Raw genomic sequence first — 21,444 nt, forward strand, 5'->3', positions numbered from 1 at the left:
AGGACCAGGTGCAGTCATTACCCCTTCATCGGCCGTATGACTGCACCATTGATCTACTTCCTGGAGCTCCATTGCCCACGAGCTGTCTCGTTAGTCTCTCACTACCTGAACGAGAGGCTATGGAAAAGTACATTTCTTGTTGCCGGCATCATCCTTGCGTCCTCTTCACCTGTCACAGCGGGTTTTTCTTTGTTAAGAAGAAAGACAAGACACGGTGGCCATGCATCGACTATCGTGGGTTAAATAACATAACAGTAAAAAATAAATACACACTGCTCCTCACCTTCGCCTTTGAACTGCTCCAGGGAGTGGTCTTACTAACGCTCCCGCAGTTTTTGTTGGTGAACGACATTTTAAGAGACTTCAGTAACCGGTTTGTTTTCATCTACCTCAACGACATCCTGATCTTTTCCAAGTCCAAGCAGGTCAGACAGGTCCTGCAGCGGCTTTTGGAAAACTGGTTGTATGTGAAGAACAAGAAATGAGAGTTGCATGTTTCTACAGTGTCTTTCTTGGGCTACATTACAGAACAGGGAAGCCTCCATCCGGACCCGGTCAAAGTCAAAGCCGGAGTCGCAGTGGTTCTTTCCCAGCAGAGAGATGGTAACCTACATCCCTGTGCTTTCTTCTCTCGTCGTCTCACCCCTGAAGAACAGAATTACAGTGTTGGGAACCGGAAGCTGCTGGCAGTTAAACTTGCCTTGGAGGAGTGGAGGCACTGGTTGGGGGGCATGGCTCAACCCTTCATTGTTTAGACAGACCATGAAAACTTTGCATATCTGCAGTCAGCTAAGAGACTCAATGCCCGGCAAGCAAGGTGTGCCTGTTTTTCACTTTTCCACTTTTCTATTACTTACAGACCGGGCTCTCGCAATGTCAAGCCCGATGCCCTCCCTCGACAGTTCTCAACCTCAGAGGACAAGCCGGACCCCGCACCTATATATGTGGCTTCCTGAATGATGTTGTTACTCCCCGCTTTCTCCAAAAAGTATTTCCTACCATTAGACCTTATATCCTGAGAATTATCAATACTAGTCTGTTAACCGGTCAAGTTCCAGTGGGTTTAAACATGCAGTCATACACCCCTTACTTAAGAAACCTGGCCTTGATAGTTCTGTTATGTCAAATTTTATACCTATCTCCAAGCTTCCCTTTTTAAGCAAGATCTTGGAGAGGATTGTACATACCCAGCTGTTGGATTACTTGAATGACTCGCAACTGTCTGAAATCTTCCAATCTGGTTTTAAGCCCTTTCACAGTACGGAGACAGCTCTTGTTAAAGTTGAATGACATTCTTGTTGCTACTGATCGTGGTAAATATGCTGTGCTTGTGTTATTGGGCATGACAGCTGCATTTGACACAGTGGACCACGACCTGCTGATCTCCCGCTTACACCAGTGTGGGAATTTCTGATTTGGCTTTGTCATGGATAAAATCATATCTTTCCGAAATGAGTTTTTGTGTTAAGTTGGGGCTGGCCGCTTCCTCTGTGGCCCCTCTGCTTTGGGGTGTGCCCCAGGAATCTATCCTTGGGCCATTATTTTGTGATTTTTCGTAAACACGGAGTGTCATTTCATTTGTATGCCGATGACTGTCACCTTTATTTACCTTTTAGTCATTTGGATACCTCCTCATGTCAATCACTGCTTGACTATCTTAGCGATATTAAATCATGGATTGCAAATAATTTTCTGAATTTTAATGATTGCAAAACGGAAGGAAATTTTATATGGCCCGCATCGCTCTACTGATTCTCCAGATGTTGATTTTGGTGATTTGACCTCCCATCTGAAAAGTTTGATCACTAATCTTGGTGTTAAACTTGATTCCGCGCTTACTTTTGAAGGTCATGTAAATGGGGTGGTAAAATCAGCTTTTTATCACCTCAGACGCCTATCGAAAGTTAAGCCTTTCCTTTCCAAACCCAATTTGGAAACTCTTATTCATGCTTTTATCACCTTACATCTGGACTATTGTAATTCCCTTTTAATAGGGGTTGGCTAGCACTAGAATTACTGAGCCTTTTTTCCCTGGTGCAAGTCCCTACTACTAGATTTACTGGCCTGCGCAGATTTGCGTAAATTCCCCCCGACCTTAACACCTCTTGGCACCCCGCTGAGATTTTCACAGGTCGTCAGCTCCATTGTTCTCCTGCTTTTGTTGTGCAAACACACCCTCCCCCAACCCCTAACCATGAGAGATTCAAGTTTTTCCTTCCCTGCAAGGCTGCTTTCCTTCCTTACCTGCCTGCATGCCTGTCCATAAACATATATACACAGAGTTGTACATATATTTATATATTTATCAGAGGTGTGGACTCGAGTCACATGACTTGGACTCGAGTCAGACTCGAGTCATTAATTTTATGACTTTAGACTTGACTTGAAAAAAGGTTGTAAGACTTGTGACTTGACTTGGACTTTTACACCAGTGACTTGGGACTTGAATTGGACTTGAACCTGTTTACTTGAAAAGACTTGATATTTTACCCAAATCTAAAATTTAACATACATATTATATAAAAAGTGCGGACCATTAATTCACTTTATTCATTCATTCATTCTTACCACACTCCGTATGTATGTGAGCGTGGGCTGTAGCACAGCCAATCAAATTAACCAGATTTGAAAAAAACAAGAACAAAAACGCTCGAGCCAAAAATGCTCCCAAGAGTAATTTCTTTCGGGTACATAAACTACGAAGTAGTCAACAAAAAACGAAATGCAATATGCAAAACATGCAAGAAGAGAATCACAGACGGAGATGGAACAACTTCCAACTTTGTCCGACATTTGAAGTTGCATAAAGAACGGTAGGTGGTGCCTTTTTTTGCTACGATGAGACAGCTGACTTAGCTAACTTCATTTTATTAGCAAATGTTCTTCGGGCTACGTTGATGATACTGTTTGGCTTTAACAGGTATGATATGTTTGTCATGCTATTTTAAATCCGGTCCTACAAGCGCATCCAAGAATAACATGCAACTTGTTAGCTCAGAATTGTCGGTGAATGGTGAGCAGGGTCCGTTTCAGAAAGTGGGTTCTGTAGCTGTACTCAGTCTCTCTCCGTCTCCTCCCCATCATTAACCCCGTAGATTTAACCCAGTTTAGACTGACAAATATTTATTTTACCATCACATCACAATTCAAAATCACTGTGTTTAATTTGCAATTAGTGTATGGTCGTGTTTAACTTTTGCATGTCTGAGCCTGGGAAAATTTTTTTTTTTGGTTAGAAAATCTGGCCCACCTTAGTGTGTAACTGAGTAGTCCTGCTATACATGGCCTTTTTCTTCTGTCATTTATGTCAATACATCAAATAAAATACTTTGATCTTATATTATTAGCTGTTGTTTATTTGCAAAGGTTATTCTCAACAGGGATGCTAGACAAAAACGGCGTTTTCTACAGACAGCCTAGCATACGCTCTCCACTTGCGAGTGAAAAAAGAAAAAGAAAAAACACCCCTTCCCTATTGGTGTTAGAGTTTACCATGTCAGCCAATCAAAAAAAATGATAAGGCAACATGTGACATTTGGTTGTTTAGGGAGAAGGGGAAGTTTTTAGGAGTGACACCCGCGACGGAAAGCGGGCGAGCGAAAGAAAGAGAGAGAGAGTGTTTTCATATGTGAGACATTAGTGACGTTTAGCGTGTTTGGAGGCTATAGTTAGTTTGTTGTGTAGTTATTGTTTTGTATTGTGTGTCGGTTAGACTGCTGAATTTCATATTTGATCTAAAAAAGCTGTCAAAGGCAGATTCCAGTGTAAACGCTGTCTCCACATAGAAAACTGGACTGATGCACCTCCAGTTGTCAGACCTGCAGGGTTTAGGCCTGTGGTGTTCTCCTCTGTCTTATACTGAACACAAACTACATTTTTTGGACTGGCACAAATAATTTGTGTGCCTTCTTATTTGATGCAGGACACCTGATTGTTCTGTAAATAGATTTAAATGGTTATATAAAAAACGCCTGAGGCCTTGGCTGCATTTTTAGGTAAATAGTACCATATAACTTTGTTGTTTGCAAAACTTGTGCATAATTTTTAGAAATGTACAATTTCTATTTGCATTTCAAGTTATGAAAATGATTCGTTAAACATGTAAAAAAATATAACTTTTTTCTACTCGGATTCTGAATTTTTTGTCTGAATTTAGATCAACTGTGCTAATATAGTATACCAAAATGAAAAAAATAACTCAAATTTCAGATATTTGAGGTTGTGCTGTAAATAATGATACCAAACAAGGCAAGAAAAACATATTTTAAAAGTGAAATATAGAAGTAAAATCAAAAGTAGTCAAGAACGGCCAATTATACCCGGGACCCCAGAGGGTTAAAAAAAAGACTTGAAAGGACTTGAAATTCAAAGTTTCGGACTTGGGACTTGACTTGAAACACTGTTAGACATTTTATTGTATTTTTACAGCAACTTACTGGCAACACTATTGCCAGTAAGTTACTGTAATTACTGATCTACAGTATCTTTACTGTTGTGATGTTTTACAGTTCAACCACTTTACTGTAAACATATATTACAGTATAACAGCTTTACTGTAAATGTTGTTTGTGGTAATGCAGCTTTACTGTAAACGTGGTTTACAGTTAGAAAGACTTACCGTGATTTAGTTTTATAGTATCACTGTACTGCAAATGTGGTTTATGGTATAACACTGTAATTGTGTACAGTATAATTTGTTTAGACTGTAATTGTGTTTTACAGCATATAAAATAATATTAACATTCATATTCAATATAAGAACATTTACAAAAAACAATATAATTCAATAAAGTAGTCTCAGAATAGTGAATTAAACCAACATTTATTGTTGATAATTTTTTTTAACAAGAAAAACATTTTTCGACTGAATAAAAACAATGTCAATAACCAAAATAAATAGAAACGTACATGAAAACTACACAGTCCTTCACCTTTCTGTGTCTGATTTTTTTAAGGAAAACAGTTTTTCATTCCACTAAAAACAGGACAAACCCACGAGCATGAACATTAAATAAACTATTACACTTGTAAAACAAAAATCATTTACAAAATGTAATAATTATCAGTGGGTCCCAGGAAACAGAATGTGACATGGGATTTAGATTTCCGTTACCAGGATGGTCGGGTTCAGCGTAGTCTTCATCACCACCTGTCAAAGACACATCATCAATATTCATGTTTGCTCAGGTTATTCACTTGTTCACATCTGTCTGAGATCATTCATACTGTTGTATGGATGTGTGTACAGTATGTACAGTATATAATTATCAGCTATGTAAAAGATATTGAGATACTATCCTCATGGACACGCCACACCAGTTTTGAACTTTGCCTGTGTGAACTGGGCCACTCGCCTTCATTGCTGTGTGTGCAATAGTTTATCGGCCTCCTAAATATAAAAAGGAGTTTTTATCTGAGTTTTCGGAGTTTCTCGCTGACTGTGCATCCCGGTATGACCAGGTCCTGCTACTCGGTGATTTTAATATACACGTATGTTGCCCAGGGAAGCCCCTGGCTAAGGACTTCATGGACCTGGTGAACTCTTTTAATCTTGTTCAATCTGTTAAATGTGCCACTCAAGAACGTGGTCACACATTGGATTTGGTGTTGTCATATGGGTTATCTGTCTGTAACTTACATGTGGAGGATGCTGTATTCTCTGATCATATGCCCATTTTATTTGACGTTGTTCCTCTTAGTCCTGTTGTTAAACGGGCTGCACCGACGCAATGCTATCGTGCCTTCGGCTCAGATACTGCTGAAGATTTTTCAACACTATTTGAACAACTTGTGTCCAGTCCCTCTGAGTCGTCCTCCGTAGATGGATTACTCTCTCATCTGGACTCTGTAAATCTGCCCTTGATGTTGTTGCACCTCTAAGACTCAGGCAGTGTAAACCCAAGGCCAGCCCTTGGCTAACCGATTTTACTCGAGCCATTAGAAGAGAATGTAGGAGATGTGAAAGACGATGGAAAAAGGACAGGCTGTACGTCTCTTTGGAAGCTCTTAAGACGAGCTGGAAAGCTTACCAGAGGGCAGTAAAGACCGCCAAAAACTCCTATTTTTCACAACTTATTGCTGCTAATTCACAGAACCCTCGTGTTCTGTATAATACCATTAATTCTGTACTGAATGCAGAGGATCATGTTCTTTTGCAATCTTCTGAGGTTATGTGTAATAGGTTTCTCAATTTCTTTGTGGATAAGGTTGCTAGTTTGAGACCCTCCACTGTAGCTTCTGTTGACCCGGCTGTGCATGTTCCCTGTTTAAGTTTGCTTATTGCTTTCCAACCGGTTGTTCTACCTGAACTAGAGAAGCTTGTGTTAACTGCTAAACCGTGTGGTTCTCCGAATGATGTTGTTCATCCCCGTTTTCTGAAAGAGGTGTTTCCTACTGTTGGACCACATATTCTGAACATAATCAATACCAGCCTCTTGTCAGGTCAAGTACCAAGTGAGTTTAAGCATGCAGTTATTCATCCCTTACTTAAGAAACCAGGCTCAGATATTTCAGTAATGTCAAATTTTAGACCCATCTCTAAACTTCCTTTTCTGAGTAAGATCTTGGAAAAGGTTGTTCACACTCAGCTGATGGATTATCTAAACAACTTTCAAATCTTTGAAGTTTTCCAGTCCGGCTTTAGGCCGCTTCATAGCACAGAGACAGCTCTCATAAAGGTTATGAATGATATTCTGGTAGCGACAGACTGTGGTAAACACGTAGTGCTTATACTACTAGATATGACTGCTGCATTTGATACAGTGGATCACAACCTGCTGATCTCTCGATTACAGCATTGTGTGGGCATTTCTGGCTTGGCACTCCTGTGGATAAAATCATATCTCTCAAACAGGAGCTTCTGTGTTAAGTTGGGCTCATCATCGTCTTCTGTGGCCCCTCTGTCATGGGGTGTACCACAGGGATCTATTCTTGGGCCATTACTGTTTTCATTGTATCTCCTGCCACTGGGTGCGATCTTTCGTAAACACAATGTTTCATTTCATCTATATGCTGATGATTGCCAGCTCTATTTTCCTTTCAGTCATTCTGATAGCTCCTCAATTAGACTCCTGCTTGATTGCCTTAGTGATGTTAAGTCATGGATGGCTCAAAACTTTTTAAATTTTAATGAACGTAAAACGGAAGCAATTGTGTTTGGCCCGAATCGTTCCTGATATCCCTGATGTTGACCTTGCTGCTCTGACCCCTCACCTGAAGAGCTCGATTACCAATCTTGGGTTAAAAATCGACTCTGCTCTTACCTTTGATGGCCACGTGAATGGGGTGGTGAAATCGTCATTCTATCACCTCAGGCGTCTGTCGAAGGTTAAACCTTTCCTTTCAAGGCGTGACTTGGAGACTGTTATCCACGTTTTTATAACCTCACGCTTGGATCATTGTAACTCCCTTTTAATTGGGGTTGGACTGGGCACTCTGACACGCCTGCAATTAGTACAGAATGCTGCGGCACGGTTTTTATCTGGTAAAAGGAAATTTGAGCACATTACTCCAGTTCTGGCCTCCCTGCACTGGCTTCCAATTGAATTTAGGATTCATTTTAAAGTTCTTTTATTGGTTTTTAAATCTTTAAATGGTCTGGCACCTGCATATATGTTTGATTTGCTGAAGCCCTATGTCCCCACTCGTTCGCTCCGGTCAGCTGAGCAGCTGTTGCTCTCAGTCCCCAAATCACGGCTGAAACTGAGAGGCGACCGAGCGTTCTCTATTGTGGCTCCTAAGCTTTGGAATAACCTTCCTCTTCACATTAGGCAATCGACATCAGTGCTGGTTTTTAAATCCAGATTGAAAACGCATTTTTATTCACTGGCTTTTGACTCAGTGGTTGACTGACTTGTATTTACTTATATTTTATTGTTTTTGCTATGTTTATTATGTTTATTATTTTTATCGTATTTATTATTCTTATGGTATCTATTATGTTTCTATTGTTCAGCACTTTGGTCAGCCTTGTGTGTTTTTAAAGTGCTATATAAATAAACGATGATGATGATGATGATGATATTATCATCTCTGTATTCTTACCTAGTTGGAAGTCCTCCAGAGAGCCGCTGGAGGAAGGTGGTGATCCGAGGGCTGATGCTTGTAACCTTCCTCTTTACGACACGACCTGTCTTGCGGCTTGTACCAAGTTTTGCAGGGCATTTTGTTCCCATGTCTGGATTGATCCTCACAAAGAACCTTTTAACGGAAAAAAGTCTGCTTTAATTTCAAAATTAAAACATACATTACAGCAATCTCCAATATGTTTCTGCAACTGTAGTCAAGCTATCACATATATTTCATTCTTAAATGGTGTAAGCTTTAATGGTTTAAAGTATTTACCTCTGTATCATCTCCAGTGTGATGGACGCTGACTCCTGATACTCAAGGTTGAAAACGTAGTATGACGCAAAGAAGACAGCAAGGGTGCTGCCAAAGTCATGTATCTGCTCAGGCTCAATACCTTGCCCTCCAAACTGATCATCCAGCGGCTTGCAGACATGAAATTATTCCCTAAAAACAGACAAGAGTCCAATAAGACAATGTGCTCACCCTTACAAATAAGGTTTCCACAAGAATGCTGGATAGCAGGCCTCACACTGTACAAAAATAGAATCCACAAGGTTTGCTGCTATTTCTCTTATTATTTATTATGTAATGAAAATTATGATCAATTACAGGAAAAAACTGCCTAATGTTTTGGCATTTTGGGCTGTGCTGAAATGTTAGGCTGTTTTTTCCTGTTGGTCATTGTGTATAATAAATAATAAGAGAAACAGCAGCAAACTGTGTGTATTCTATTTTTATACAATATAAAACAGACAAACCCCTGTTAATTAGCTGTGTGCTGATGTTTCTTCATATGATAACAAAATTGTCTTAATTCTGAACTACAAACACCACAAAATCTACACCTGTACATGGCTGCATGTGTGTGAATTTGACTTAACTTTTACTTTGCAAAGAGCATGGCAATAACACAACAGTGACTGAAAAACATCTCAATATATTATCTGTTTGTTCTATTATTAAAGAAGGGATCTACATTGCTTGGGTTGTATCAAAAAATGTGAAAAAGTTAAAAGAAAAACTATCTATAGATCAATGTTATTAACTTAAACCATGCAGACCCTGAAACACTGGAGGAAAATTTTGGAGGGTCTGTCAAGCTGACGTTAAACCCCTTAACAATGGCACTGCCACTAACTGCGACTAATTTACAGACCACTACACTGTCTTGCTTTTTAAATGGAACCTATGAAACAATAAACCACAGTTGAGATTAGAGCAGGCTAACCTGCATGAGAAACTTCAAAACTGGGTTAGATTGTTTTAGCAGTCTTTAAATTTCCAAAAAAATGTTGTCTACCTTTATTCTCACTAAATATGTCTTTTTACCTGCTGTTTTGTCTTGTCTCTCAAAGAACTGAGGCTACATCACACTGTCAGCGCGGCCAGCAAGGGCAGGAGGACAGCAATGCACCACACTGGGTGGGAAAAGACAGAGAGACAATTGTTAATTTAATGTTGCATTTATTTAACCCTTGAAAAATACATTTACATAAGTAAATAAAAGAAAAAAAAAAACACACAACCCATCTTTTCCAGAATAATTCAACTAATTGCTCTTTTGACCAACCTAACACAGACGTTACATGGTTTTCCTATGAAAAAGACCCTGGAAGACATTGTATTAAAGGAAAAAAAAACATGCTCCCCTTCCCACTTATAAAATAATAAATATTAAACTTAGGTTGGAGTTCCTCGCGCCACCAACCTAATGTTATATTAACTTTTTAATGTTGTGTACTGCAGCTCACACAAAATTAAATAAAGCAGGCTAACCTACATGAGCAAGCTCAAAACTGGATAAGATTGTTTTAGCAGTCTCTAAATTTAAAAAAAAAAAAGTTGTCTTTCTTTATTCTCATTAAATGTGTATTTTTACCTGCTGCTTTGTCTTGTCTTTCAAAGAGCTGAAGCTAAATGTGCCACTGTTAGCTAGCTAGCTTCTCAATAGTCATAGAACAGAAGCGCAGGAGGACAATGCACCACACTCGGCGGGAAAAAGACAAAGACTGTGTTGCGCCTGTGTTCCTCGCCCCTCCCCGTGGAAAATATATATCTAAATATATTTTTAAATAAGAAAAGAAAAAAACACACACAACCTATTTTTTCCAGAATAATTCAGCTAATGTGCTATTTCGACCAAGCTAACACTGAGTTTAAGCCCCCCCTCCCTACCAAACACACACAAAAAATATATATGCTCTTAAAAATTAATAAACGAGTATGTAAGGTAGGAGAGTCCTTTGCATTACCTTATGGCGTCCTGTTTGCAGTTTCCACACAGAGGTCCAACAATAACGAGGTGCAAAATCTTTTGTCCTCTCGAGCATATCCTAACGAAGAGCTAACAAAGTTGGCCTGTCTTTCCTCTCCTGTCAATCACTGGATCACAGGTCATGTCAGTCAGGATATGGAGTGGTGGTTGGTAGAGGTAGGTGGGTGGGCGGGGCCAGCATGCATTCAGTGTGTGTTTCACTAAGTTGGGTTGACTAGTTCCCAGAAGAGTTCTGTACATGTTGCACGTTCAGTAAATGAGCAATTCAGTTACTGCTCCACTGAGAAGCCTCCGCCAAATTATTACAATATTCTCCACTGACTGAAGTTCGCCTTTCTGCGTCTTTTTTAAATAACTTTATTCACTACTTGTCACAAGTACAAAATTACACAAAAACAGACAGCAGCAACAGCCTAAGTGAAATCCAACAACAGAATAGTGGCAAGTAAAAAAATTAACAAAAGGAAGTGTGAATCTTGTTCAGGGTTAATCAGAGATAAGTGATGGAGATGCAACAATGTGAATTCTGCTTTTTTTTATTTGTACTTAACCTTATAGTCTTTACATAGGAATGGAAGTCAATTAAGAAAACACAGAATTTTGGGAGAGATTTGGAGAACCTTGCTTTATAAAATTTCCCTACAAGGAGACCTTACACACAGGCAAGTCCCCTAAAAAGTCAAAACCATAATACTTTCACTGGTATCATACTGACAAATGGCATAGGTTGGAGGAAAATCTGGAAATGGTTAGCAGTGAAAGAGTTAAAATGTAATGCACTATTGCAACCAACCACTGAAAGAGTAAAAATACACAAACAGTATGATGAACCATTCAAATCACATAATACAGTAGCACTACTGCTAATGTGTTAACGGTAGGTATAACTACTACCGCAATTTTAAAAAATACAGTAAGTTACTGTAAATAACCTTAATATACCCATAATGCATAGCAAATTACAGTAATTAACTGTAGAAATGTTTTCAAGTAAGTTACTGGGCATTTTGTGGTATTTTACTGTGAAAAATACAGCAAAGGTTAACAGTGAAGTTGTCTGTCTTGACTTGCGACTTGACTCTGACTTGCTTGACTTTACTTGAGACTTGACTTGTGACTTGAGGATAAAGACTTGGGACTTACTTGAGACTTGCAAAACAATGACTTGGTCCCACCTCTGATATTTATATAGCCACACCTTATATAATATGCATAAAGTCTAGTTATACACACAGACACATCTATATCATATATACACACACACACACACACATACATACACACATATATATATATATATATATATATATATATATATATATATATATATATATATATATATATATGTGTGTGTGTGTATATATATATATATATATATATATATATATATATATATATATGTATATATATGTGTGTGTGTGTGTATATATGATATAGATGTGTCTGTGTGTATAACTATGTATGTGTGTGTATAACTATGTGTATATATATATATATATAAAATGTTTGTATAGTGCACTTTCTATACCTTGCTCTGTCCACTTTTTTGCAATGACAATGCAGATTTTCCACTTGTGGGACAAATAAATGCAGATTTGCTGTGTGTGTGTGTGTGTGTGTGTGCGCAACATTGGCATTTGTTTACTCAGATCCAAGGCAGGCTATGAGGGGCCGTACAAGCCAAAATTCATTCTTTCACTCTCACACACATACATTCTTCTCTCACACACATATATTTTCACTCTCACATACATATATTTTCATTCTTTCACTCTCACACACATACATTCTTCTTTCACACACATATATATTTTCACTCTCACATACATATATTTTCACTCTCACATACATACATTTTCATTTATGCATTCCTACATTTTGCTCTCATTTACATGCATTCAATATGCATTTAATCTCACAAATAATATATGTATGTAAGCAGAGAATGCATACATGTCAGAAGAAAATATATGTATGTGAATGAAAGAGTATAGTGGAAACGGAAGGAGTTTAATGGAAACGGAAGGCTGGGTGTCTGTACCGCTGTGATTGGCTGAGAAGCACGCGCGGGTCACTTTCAAGTGTCTGACAGTATGGAGGGGGGAGAAGAAACTCGAGTTCTTCAGCAAGCTATCGGGGTGTTAAGAAATATTTTATCATCTCCTGAAACGGTCGCATCGTTGTCCTCGTCACTTGATCGAGATGGGACGGGCTCAACTTTTTTTTTTAGGTGCGCTCAGAATAGTGGCACAAAAATAACGCCACAGTAACCCAGAAAGAGTAATATTTCAAACTCCGCCACTCTGTGCTTCTCTGCCACTGCCTCGTTTGAGTTTTGGACGAAATGGATTCTGAGATATTGCATTTCGTCATTTCGAGCTGATTGGAGACCAGAACAGCCAATCAGATATTTTTGCATCCAAGTCTGTGATTGGCTGGTTTTGTGGCACAAAAATAACGCCATAGGTCACAAAATAAACTTTTAAGATATTTTCATGCGAGAATGGTGCTGTGTAAACTTCAAATATCTGCTTGATTCATCAAGACATCACATATTTCCATAAGTGCTCTAACATTTTCGGAGATGCCTGTTACCTATGGCCTTATTTTTGTCCCACTATTCTGAGCGCACCTAAAAAAAATTTGAGCGCACGTAAAAAAAAAAGTTGAGCCCGTCCCATCTCGATCAAGTGACGAGGACAACGATGTGACCGTTTCAGGAGATGATAAAATATTTCTTAACACCCCGATAGCTTGCTGAAGAACTCGAGTTTCTTCTCCCCCCTCCATACTGTCAGACACTTGAAAGTGACCCGCGCGTGCTTCTCAGCCAATCACAGCGGTACAGACACCCAGCCTTCCGTTTCCATTAAACTCCTTCCGTTTCCACTATACTCTTTCATTCACATACATATATTTTCTTCTGACATGTATGCATTCTCTTCTTACATACATATATTATTTGTGAGATTAAATGCATATTGAATGCATGTAAATGAGAGCAAAATGTAGGAATGCATAAATGAAAATGTATGTATGTGAGAGTGAAAATATATGTATGTGAGAGTGAAAATATATATGTGTGTGAAAGAAGAATGTATGTGTGTGAGAGTGAAAATATATGTGTGTGAGAGTGAAAATATATGTGTGTGAAAGAAGAATGTATGTGTGTGAGAGTGAAAATATATGTATGTGAGAGTGAAAATATATGTGTGTGAGAGTGAAAATATATGTATGTGAGAGTGAAAATATATGTGTGTGAAAGAAGAATATATGTGTGTGAGAGTGAAAATATATGTATGTGAGAGTGAAAATATATGTGTGTGAAAGAAGAATGTATGTGTGTGAGAGTGAAAGAATGAATTTTGGCTTGTACGGCCCCTCATAGCAGGCCAAACCTCTGTGTTACAACCTACATACAAAAGACAGACATTCACAATATATGGGTACACAAGTCTGTTTTATTTCAAAGTGTTTCAAACTTTACAGCGTTTGCAGACCCAGTGTCCATCATCCCTGCATTTGGCACAGGTGAATTTCTTACATGTTGCACAGGTAAATCTGCTGCGATTCCTGTTGCAGCTCTCTTGCACCTGGCACTGCGTTGTCTTTACAGTCCCTGGCACAGCAGCTGCAGCAGCCTGCCTCTGTGCTAAGATTTCCTTGTGCTGCATGAATCGGCAACGAAGTTGCTGAGCTAGAAGACGCAGAAACAATCTTCTTTTGCCTGTCCACCCTGTACATGCCTTGTACAAAATGTAGGCATTCACTGCCGCCAGGTCCAGCATATTGTAGAAAACCGCTACTGGCCACCTGCGTGTTGCTGATCTTACAGAATACATCCGTGCCATTTGGTCCAACACGTCTACACCACACTGTAAAAGCAGAGCGAGAGAGTCATGAGTATATGTTTTTTTCTATAGGCCTGTATAGCACACATCAGAAAACATTGTAGCACTGGTGTAAAATTGTACACACATTCACATACCTTCATGTGGTTGTAGTCTGTGATCGTGTTGGGTTTCCTCTTTCTGCCGTCACCGATCGTCACGTCTTGGTGCATGGAACTTAGAACACACACAGTCTTGTTTTTTTTAGGTGCATAAATTGTCAAGGAGACACTGCCACTTCTAAGCACTGAAGTGGAGAATACCTCTCGCTTTGCAGTATCTTTTGCAAGTTGAGGAAGTTCACGCCGGACTTTATTCACCGTGCCCAGTAATGTTGTTTTGCGCTGCAGCAGTCTGTGCGACAGTGACAGTGAAGTAAAGAAATTGTCCATTGTGACATTTCTTCCATCATCCAAAAACGGCTCCATCAGTTTCATGACCACGTTCTCTGCCAGCCTCTCTCCCTTCTGACGACTGGGGTCCTTTCCCAAGTAAGGAGATGCACTGCAGACATATTTGGTGTCCAAATCCGTGGCCATCCAGAACTTGATCCCAAATTTGTCTGGCTTGGTTGCAATATACTGGGTGAATGGACAATGAACCTTGGTAGGGAACAGCTGTTCATCTATGGTCATGTGTTCCCCTGGAGTGAAACTCTTAGCACAGTTCTCGTTGAAGCGTGTCCAGATGTCGGAGATCGCTGCAAATTTGTCTGTTTTCACCCGTTCTGCCCGTGTGTCCCTGTCATCAAATCGAAGGTGTTGCATAATTGAAATGAATCTATCTCGGGGCATTGTCTCTTTGATTAGTAGCACCAGAAAACTTTCTGACCAGCAATCCACAATGGCACCAACAGGACACATGATTGCTCTTACAAACAGGATTGAAATGAATGCCATAAGTTCATGAACTTAAAGCATAAAGTCTAGTTATACACACAGACACGTGTATATCATATATATATATATATATGTATATGTGTATGTGTGTGTATGTATATATATATATATACACACACACACACACACACACACACGTAGATAGATAGATATGTGTGTGTGTGTGTGTGTGTGTGTGTGTGTGTATGTGTGTGTGTGTGTATACATACACCAATATTTTTGAATACACGTGTCCATATTTATGTTTCCAGATTGTTTGTATAGTGCACTTTCTATACCTTGCTCTGTCCACTTTTTTGCAATGACAATGCAGATTTTCCACTTGTGGGACAAATAAATGCAGATTTGCTGTGTGTGTGTGTGTGTGTGTGTGTGTGTGTGTGTGTGTTTGTGCAACATTGGCATTTGTTTACTTAGATCCAAGGCAGGCCAAACCTCTGTGTTACAACCTACATACAAAAGACAGACATTCACAATATATGGGTACACAAGTCTGTTTTATTTCAAAGTCTTTCAAACTTTGAAACGAACCTTGGTAGGGAACAGCTGTTCCCTACCAAGGTTCGTTTCAAACCGTTGTTGCAGCTGGCAACAACGGTCGTGCACTCAGTATAGTTGTGACTTCCGCAAAAAATGTGGTCAAAATCTCATGAGTAAGTTGAAGCATTTCTATCAGGCATTTCTGAAAGTTGTAACACAGAGGTTTGGCCTGCCTTGGATCTGAGCAACTCTGAGTGAGCAAATGCAAATGTGCCAGGCCTCAAGGACAATGGGTGGTTTGCACAACAAAAGCTGTAGGAGAAACAAGCTGACGACCTGTGAAAATCTCAGCAGGGGTGCTTAACACCTTGGGACTTGCACCAGAAAATAAAAAAGCCAGTAATTCTAGGGGGTATTGGGTTTAGGGAAGTTACGCAAATTTGCGCAGGATAGTAAACCTAGTTCTAGGGCACCTTGTCACGCCTGCAGTTAGTGCAAAATGCGGCGGCACGATTTTTAACCGGTAGTAGGAAATTTGATCACATCACTCCGGTTCTGGCTTCCTTGCATTGGCTTCCCATTGAATTTAGGGTTCGTTTTAAAGTCCTTTTATTGGTTTTTAAATCTTTAAATGGTCTGGCTCCTGTCTACTTATCTGATTTGCTGAAGCCACATGTTCCTCCTTGCTCGCTCCTGTCACGGACCCGGCTCTGGGGACTCGGGGTCCGTGGGCAGTGGGGACTATGACTGTTGTTATTATTATTATTATTATTATTATTATTATTATTATTATTGTCATTATGATTATTATCATTCGGTGTGTCGTCTGCACTGCCTCTTATCTCTGTCCACGTACGTATGTAGGCAGGTGTGTGTGTGCGTTTGTGTGTTGCTGTTTTCTGTGGCCAAGTTACAGGCACCTTCAGGCCTGAGGGGCGTGGCCTGGCTTGAGGACTGGCCACACCTAAAGTCCTTGCCGCACACCTGCTCCTCATCTGGGCTCGTCGGGGGAGCTATTTAGAAGAGAGCTGGAGCTTCCACCGACGCTGGATTATTGCGTTTGACTTCATGTCAGTCTTCAATCAGAGTCAGAGAAAGTGAGTGTATGCCTGCTTGGATAAAGTGTGTAACGACTGCCTCTATTGTTTTCCCTCAGGAGGAATGTGGGATGAGAAGGAGCAGTGAGCACGGGGAGTGCAGGGACACTGAAGCAGAGAGCACTACACAGGGACTTATTGGGAAGAAGACACAACACGGGAGTCTGGGAAACTGGGGAATTAATTGTTTCGTACTTCACCACTCTGTAAATAAACACTGTTGCACTGAAGAGTCCGGCGTTTGGGTCCTGTTTCCCCACCTCCCCACGGTCTGCCAACAAAGACCGTGACAGCTCCGTTCAGCTGAGCAGCTGTTGCTGTTGGTCCCTAAGTCGCGGCTGAACTGCAGAGGAGACCGAGCGTTTTCAATTGCGGCTCTGATGCTCTGGAATAACCTTCCCCTCCATATTAGACAAGCGTCATCAGTGCAGGTCTTTAAGTCCAGATTGAAAACCTATTTTTATTCCCTGGCTTTTAACTCTGTAGGAAACTGACACCTTACTTATTAATGTTATTGTATTTTTTAATGATTTTATTGTATTTTTAATTTGGTAGTTGTTTTGATCTGTGTTGTTCAGCACTTTGGTCTGCCTGGTGTGTTCTTAAAGTGCTATACAAATTGATGATGATGATGATATTCTCCCAGCTACGTGCACTTTGGGAGTCATTTCCTGGGAGATCCAGACAGCCATCCGTGAAGTTCAGAGGACGGAGCCAGACCCAGGAGATGGACTGGCCCGGCGGCTGTTTGTGCCCCAAGCCGCCCGATTTCAGGTTTTGCACTGGGCACACACAGCCCGCTTCACTTGTCATCCTGGAATGCACCGAACCATTAGGTTTTTTTAGCGCTACTTCTGCCCATGCCCTCCAGACCATGGTCCCACATTGCGTTGGACTTTGTGATCGGGTTACTCCCTTCTGCAGGTAACTCCAAAATAGTTACCATAATAGACCGTTTTTTCTAAAACAGTTCACTTTGCGGCTCTGCCTACACTTCACACAACTCTGGAGGCCACACGGCTGCTCAATAACCACGTCCGGAATTCCGTGGACCTCAATTCGCGTCCCACGTATGGAAGGAGTCTTTAGGTGCCAAGGTTAGTCTGTCCTCCAGTTATCATCCTCTGAGCAACGGCCATGTATACCGTCATGGTGCCCGTGTCTTGCTGGCTAACCCCGCATAAGATGACATGTTTTGTTTTGTGTGTGCGCTCTCTCTCTCTCTCTCTCCTCTGCCGGGGCGGTGCTCATTACCCGCGTGTAACACTCATGTGCCTCAAATACTCTAAGACCAAAAGGTACTTCACCCAAATTTGATGCAAAAGAGCTCACTGCTCTGGACCAGTAGGTTCGGCTACGTACAGGAGAGGCAAACTGAATGAGACTCAGGCAACTGTGAGTTTTGAAAATGCCAGCTTTGTATTTTTACTCATCGAGAAACAAAAGAAAGAAAATATGACAAACATACAAAACATTACAAATAAAAGTCTCTGTTTTTGGTACCAGTATTTTCCTCAGTGACAACCCTGTGGCACAATCACAGTAATCACTTTACAAAAAGAAAACTTACCTGGGTGCACCCTTCTAAATGTACAAAGTTCACTTCCAAAATGAACCACAATATCAATTAGCAAAATCCAAATAACAACACTTGGTTGTATCTTCATAGACTTTGTTAATAAAGTACAACAACCATTAAGCTGGAAACATGTATCCAACCGCCCACACCCACTTCCCTTCCTGTTCGTGGGATGTATAGAGTCCGTGAAAAGTCCTTAAAATAAACCGTCCGTAAGTCCAGGGGGATGTGTGTGAAGAAAGGGAACAGCAAGTTCAAAGTGGCGTGGTGTGTTTTTGTTTTGTTGCAACTGGCCTACCACACTCTGCTGTGCAGCACAGAACAAAGTCAATTGGTCCATCAACGGGGTTGGCTCGCCATCGATTACCGGATCCGTTGCAATGCATCAAAAGGAAGATACAAAGGGAAACAAAAAAAACCTGACCTGTCAACGACAGTGTCATAGGACACATTAAGTTCTCATATAATCACAGTTCAAAGTCCTATCACCTAAAATGTATTATTTGCAACGTTACCCATGTTACAAATTGAAAATAAACAGTAAAGCACACACTGTGCATTTGCTTCAAATGCTGTTTTTCAGTAGATTGAATAAAGTTTTCCACAAAATATTTTTAAACAATTATCCAATAAACACTGGAACATTTTGCTTGCAAAGAACTCATGAAAAGTGCAGATAAGCAATGAACTATTAAAATACTTAGCTCACCGATCTCAGAAAAGAAAGGCGGAGCAGCGCGAGATGGCGCAGGAATGATGAAATGGCGTCGTCTCTAACTCCCGACCTTCGTCGACCAAACAATGTAAAAGGAACCAGCTAGTTACTTGTCTTAGCAGTACACATACGATAAAACGATCGTTCATAAGCAGCGAGTGCTAACTCTCCCGTTTATATTATTTTTTTTCCATACCTCGTTTCAGTGAATCGCCGTGTCTTTTTCCTTGCTAGCGTGCTCATGGAGGATTCGCGAGAGAGAGAAGGAAAAGCCTGTGCTCTCTCAGACGGAGATGGCAGGCGGGACCCTGCACCACATTTCAGCAGCTCATTGGCTTAGAGCAACACACGCCTACACCAGAGCAGTTAACTCTTTAACTGCTGCACCTATGGCTTATTCACTATAAACAGAGTGTACTGCTAAGATTAATGGTCCTTTTTTCATTTTGGTATATTTTATCCAAGCCATCCTTAAATATGGGTTACACCCTCCCCACTTTGATGGTATGCACGTCCCTGTGCATCTAAATGGCTAAACTGCATAGAGCTTGAAATGGCTTCGTTTAGGCTACTGAATACTGCATTAACAACATACAGTAAGGGGTTACCTAATTTGGAATACTGCAACCTTTCTGGTCTCTGATGTGACCTTTGGGATCGACGAAGAACGTCATGATTTTCCTGAGAGCTATTCTGTGAAGCAGGTGCACTGGGCTGCTCAGTTATGACTGCTTCGTGGTCATTGAGACGCTCTGGCATTGTTGCATTTGCACTGGGAAGGATCTGCTCGCTAGGTTGCTGGGTTTTCTCCACAGGATCCTCAACTTGAATGTTGGTCCCCAGCAAGCTAGGCTCAGGTAAGTTTGAACGTTCAGGTAAGTTTCCAGTTTCAGTTTCCTTAATTTCCTCTGTTTGTTTGTCACATTCGGTGGGATTGTCACGTTCGGTGGGATTGTCACATTCGGTTTCATCATAAGCTGAAAACTGTCTTTGCACACTTTCAGTACGGGGAACAACAAGAGCTGGTGACACTTCAGGTGGCTTGGCAGAGCTGGAAATGGACATTGGTATCCAGGTAGGTATTGGTAAGTACTCGGAGTCAAGGTCATCATCCTCCTGAACAACAGTTTGCCTTGTGTTCCGCTGAGCATGGGGCTTTTGGGAACTGTTTTCGGTTGACTCCGTGATAGGTATGAAACTACAAGGGAGGAGCAAGTCTCGGTGTAATGTTCGGACTGGTCTTTCTTTCGCTTCCGGTTTAACCGTATAGACAGGTAGTTCACCTGCTTTTCTCAGAACCACGTAAACATCATCCTCCCATCTGTTTGCCAACTTATGCTTTCCCCTCAGTTTAACATTACGTACGAGGACCCTGTCGCCCACATTGAGAGTTGAGTCAACCACTTGTTTGTCAAAACGCGTCTTATTGCGCTCAGCATTCTTTTGTGTGTTTGAGGTTGCGATCTTAAAACTTTCCTCCAACTTATGTTTCAGATCACTGACATACTGTGAGTGTGACTTCTTCTGGGCATTAACAGGCAACCCGAATACTAGGTCAATGGGGAGCCTTGGTTGCCTTCCAAACATCAGCACATAGGGCGAATAGCCTGTCACATCATTCTTGGTACAATTATATGCATGTACTAGAGGTTTTACATACTCTTTCCAATGCAACTTCTCATTGTCACTCAAGGTACCAAGCATTTGGAGGAGCGTCCTATTGAACCTCTCAACTGGATTGGCTCTGGGATGATACGGTGTTGTGCGTATCTTTTTCATGCCAATGATTTCGCACAGTTCACTTATTGTCTTTGATTCGAAATCGGGGCCTTGATCACTTAAGAGTCTCTCTGGGACCCCATAATGAACAATGAAGTTCTCCCAGAGGGCCTTTGCAACAGTGCGTGCTCGTTGGTTGGGTGTAGGGACGGCCACCGCGAACTTAGTGAAGTGATCAGTCATAACTAATATGTCTTTAGTGTTAGACTGATCTGGCTCAATAGATAGATAATCTATACAGACTAATTCGAGGGGCCTACTTGTCTGTATGTTCATGAGAGGAGCTGCCCTCTCAGGTTTACACTTTCGGCGAACACAACGTTCACACGTACTGATCATTTTCTCAACTGACACCTGCATCTTTGGCCAGTAAAACCTAGCCCTGACCAAATCAATAGTACGGTCATTCCCTAAGTGTCCCATGTTATTGTGGAGGTGTTGGAAGACCATTGGTCTTAACTCCTCAGGTAACACGAGTTGAAAGGAAATGTCTGGACCGGTTTGCCTTTTTCGGTAAAGAACTCCATTCTGAAGTTCAAGACGACTGAGCTCACGCAGTAACAAGGGGAGCTCGGGTAGTTCTGCTCTAAGCCTGGGAGGTGGAGTCTGGCCAGTTTCTAACTGAGTGACTACAGCATTAAGAGCAGGATCTAACCTCTG

At 40.8% G+C, this 21,444-nt stretch overlaps 1 protein-coding gene and 1 long non-coding RNA gene across 3 annotated transcripts; one reads left to right on the top strand and one right to left on the bottom strand.

Moving 5' to 3' along the window:
• Positions 1 to 1,600: 1,600 nt before the first annotated feature.
• Positions 1,601 to 16,339, top strand: LOC112842211 (uncharacterized). The gene is made up of 3 exons (XR_003213941.1): positions 1,601 to 1,996; positions 2,810 to 2,813; positions 16,083 to 16,339. It is a non-coding gene; the product is annotated as an uncharacterized LOC112842211 (long non-coding RNA).
• Positions 16,340 to 18,261: 1,922 nt separating this feature from the next.
• Positions 18,262 to 20,968, bottom strand: LOC109194643 (uncharacterized). Of its 2 annotated transcripts, XM_025898475.1 has the most exons (4): positions 19,784 to 20,968; positions 19,202 to 19,720; positions 19,000 to 19,075; positions 18,262 to 18,714 (listed from the first exon to the last, which is right to left on the bottom strand). In XM_025898475.1, the coding sequence occupies exons 1-2, from the start codon at positions 20,965 to 20,967 to the stop codon at positions 19,477 to 19,479; spliced, it is 1,428 nt and encodes a 475-aa protein (XP_025754260.1). In that variant the 5' UTR covers position 20,968; the 3' UTR covers positions 18,262 to 18,714; positions 19,000 to 19,075; positions 19,202 to 19,476. The 2 variants fall into 2 exon arrangements, with proteins under 2 accessions (XP_025754260.1, XP_025754259.1); XM_025898474.1 differs by having other exon boundaries at positions 19,000 to 19,720.
• Between the last annotated feature and the right edge of the window lie 476 nt (positions 20,969 to 21,444).

The sequence above is a fragment of the Oreochromis niloticus genome, linkage group LG14 (assembly GCF_001858045.2).
Source record: "Oreochromis niloticus isolate F11D_XX linkage group LG14, O_niloticus_UMD_NMBU, whole genome shotgun sequence".
NCBI classification, from domain to species: domain Eukaryota; kingdom Metazoa; phylum Chordata; class Actinopteri; order Cichliformes; family Cichlidae; genus Oreochromis; species Oreochromis niloticus.

Excerpts from the sequence above, each read along its gene's own strand:
- LOC109194643 (XM_025898475.1), bottom strand. The coding sequence starts at position 20,967 with ATGACTGATCACTTCACTAAGTTCGCGGTGGCCGTCCCTACACCCAAC. Across the intron at positions 19,721-19,783 it reads CAACCTAGCGAGCAGATCCT|GCCCAGTGCACCTGCTTCAC; the intron begins TCCCAGTGCAAA and ends CATAACTGAGCA.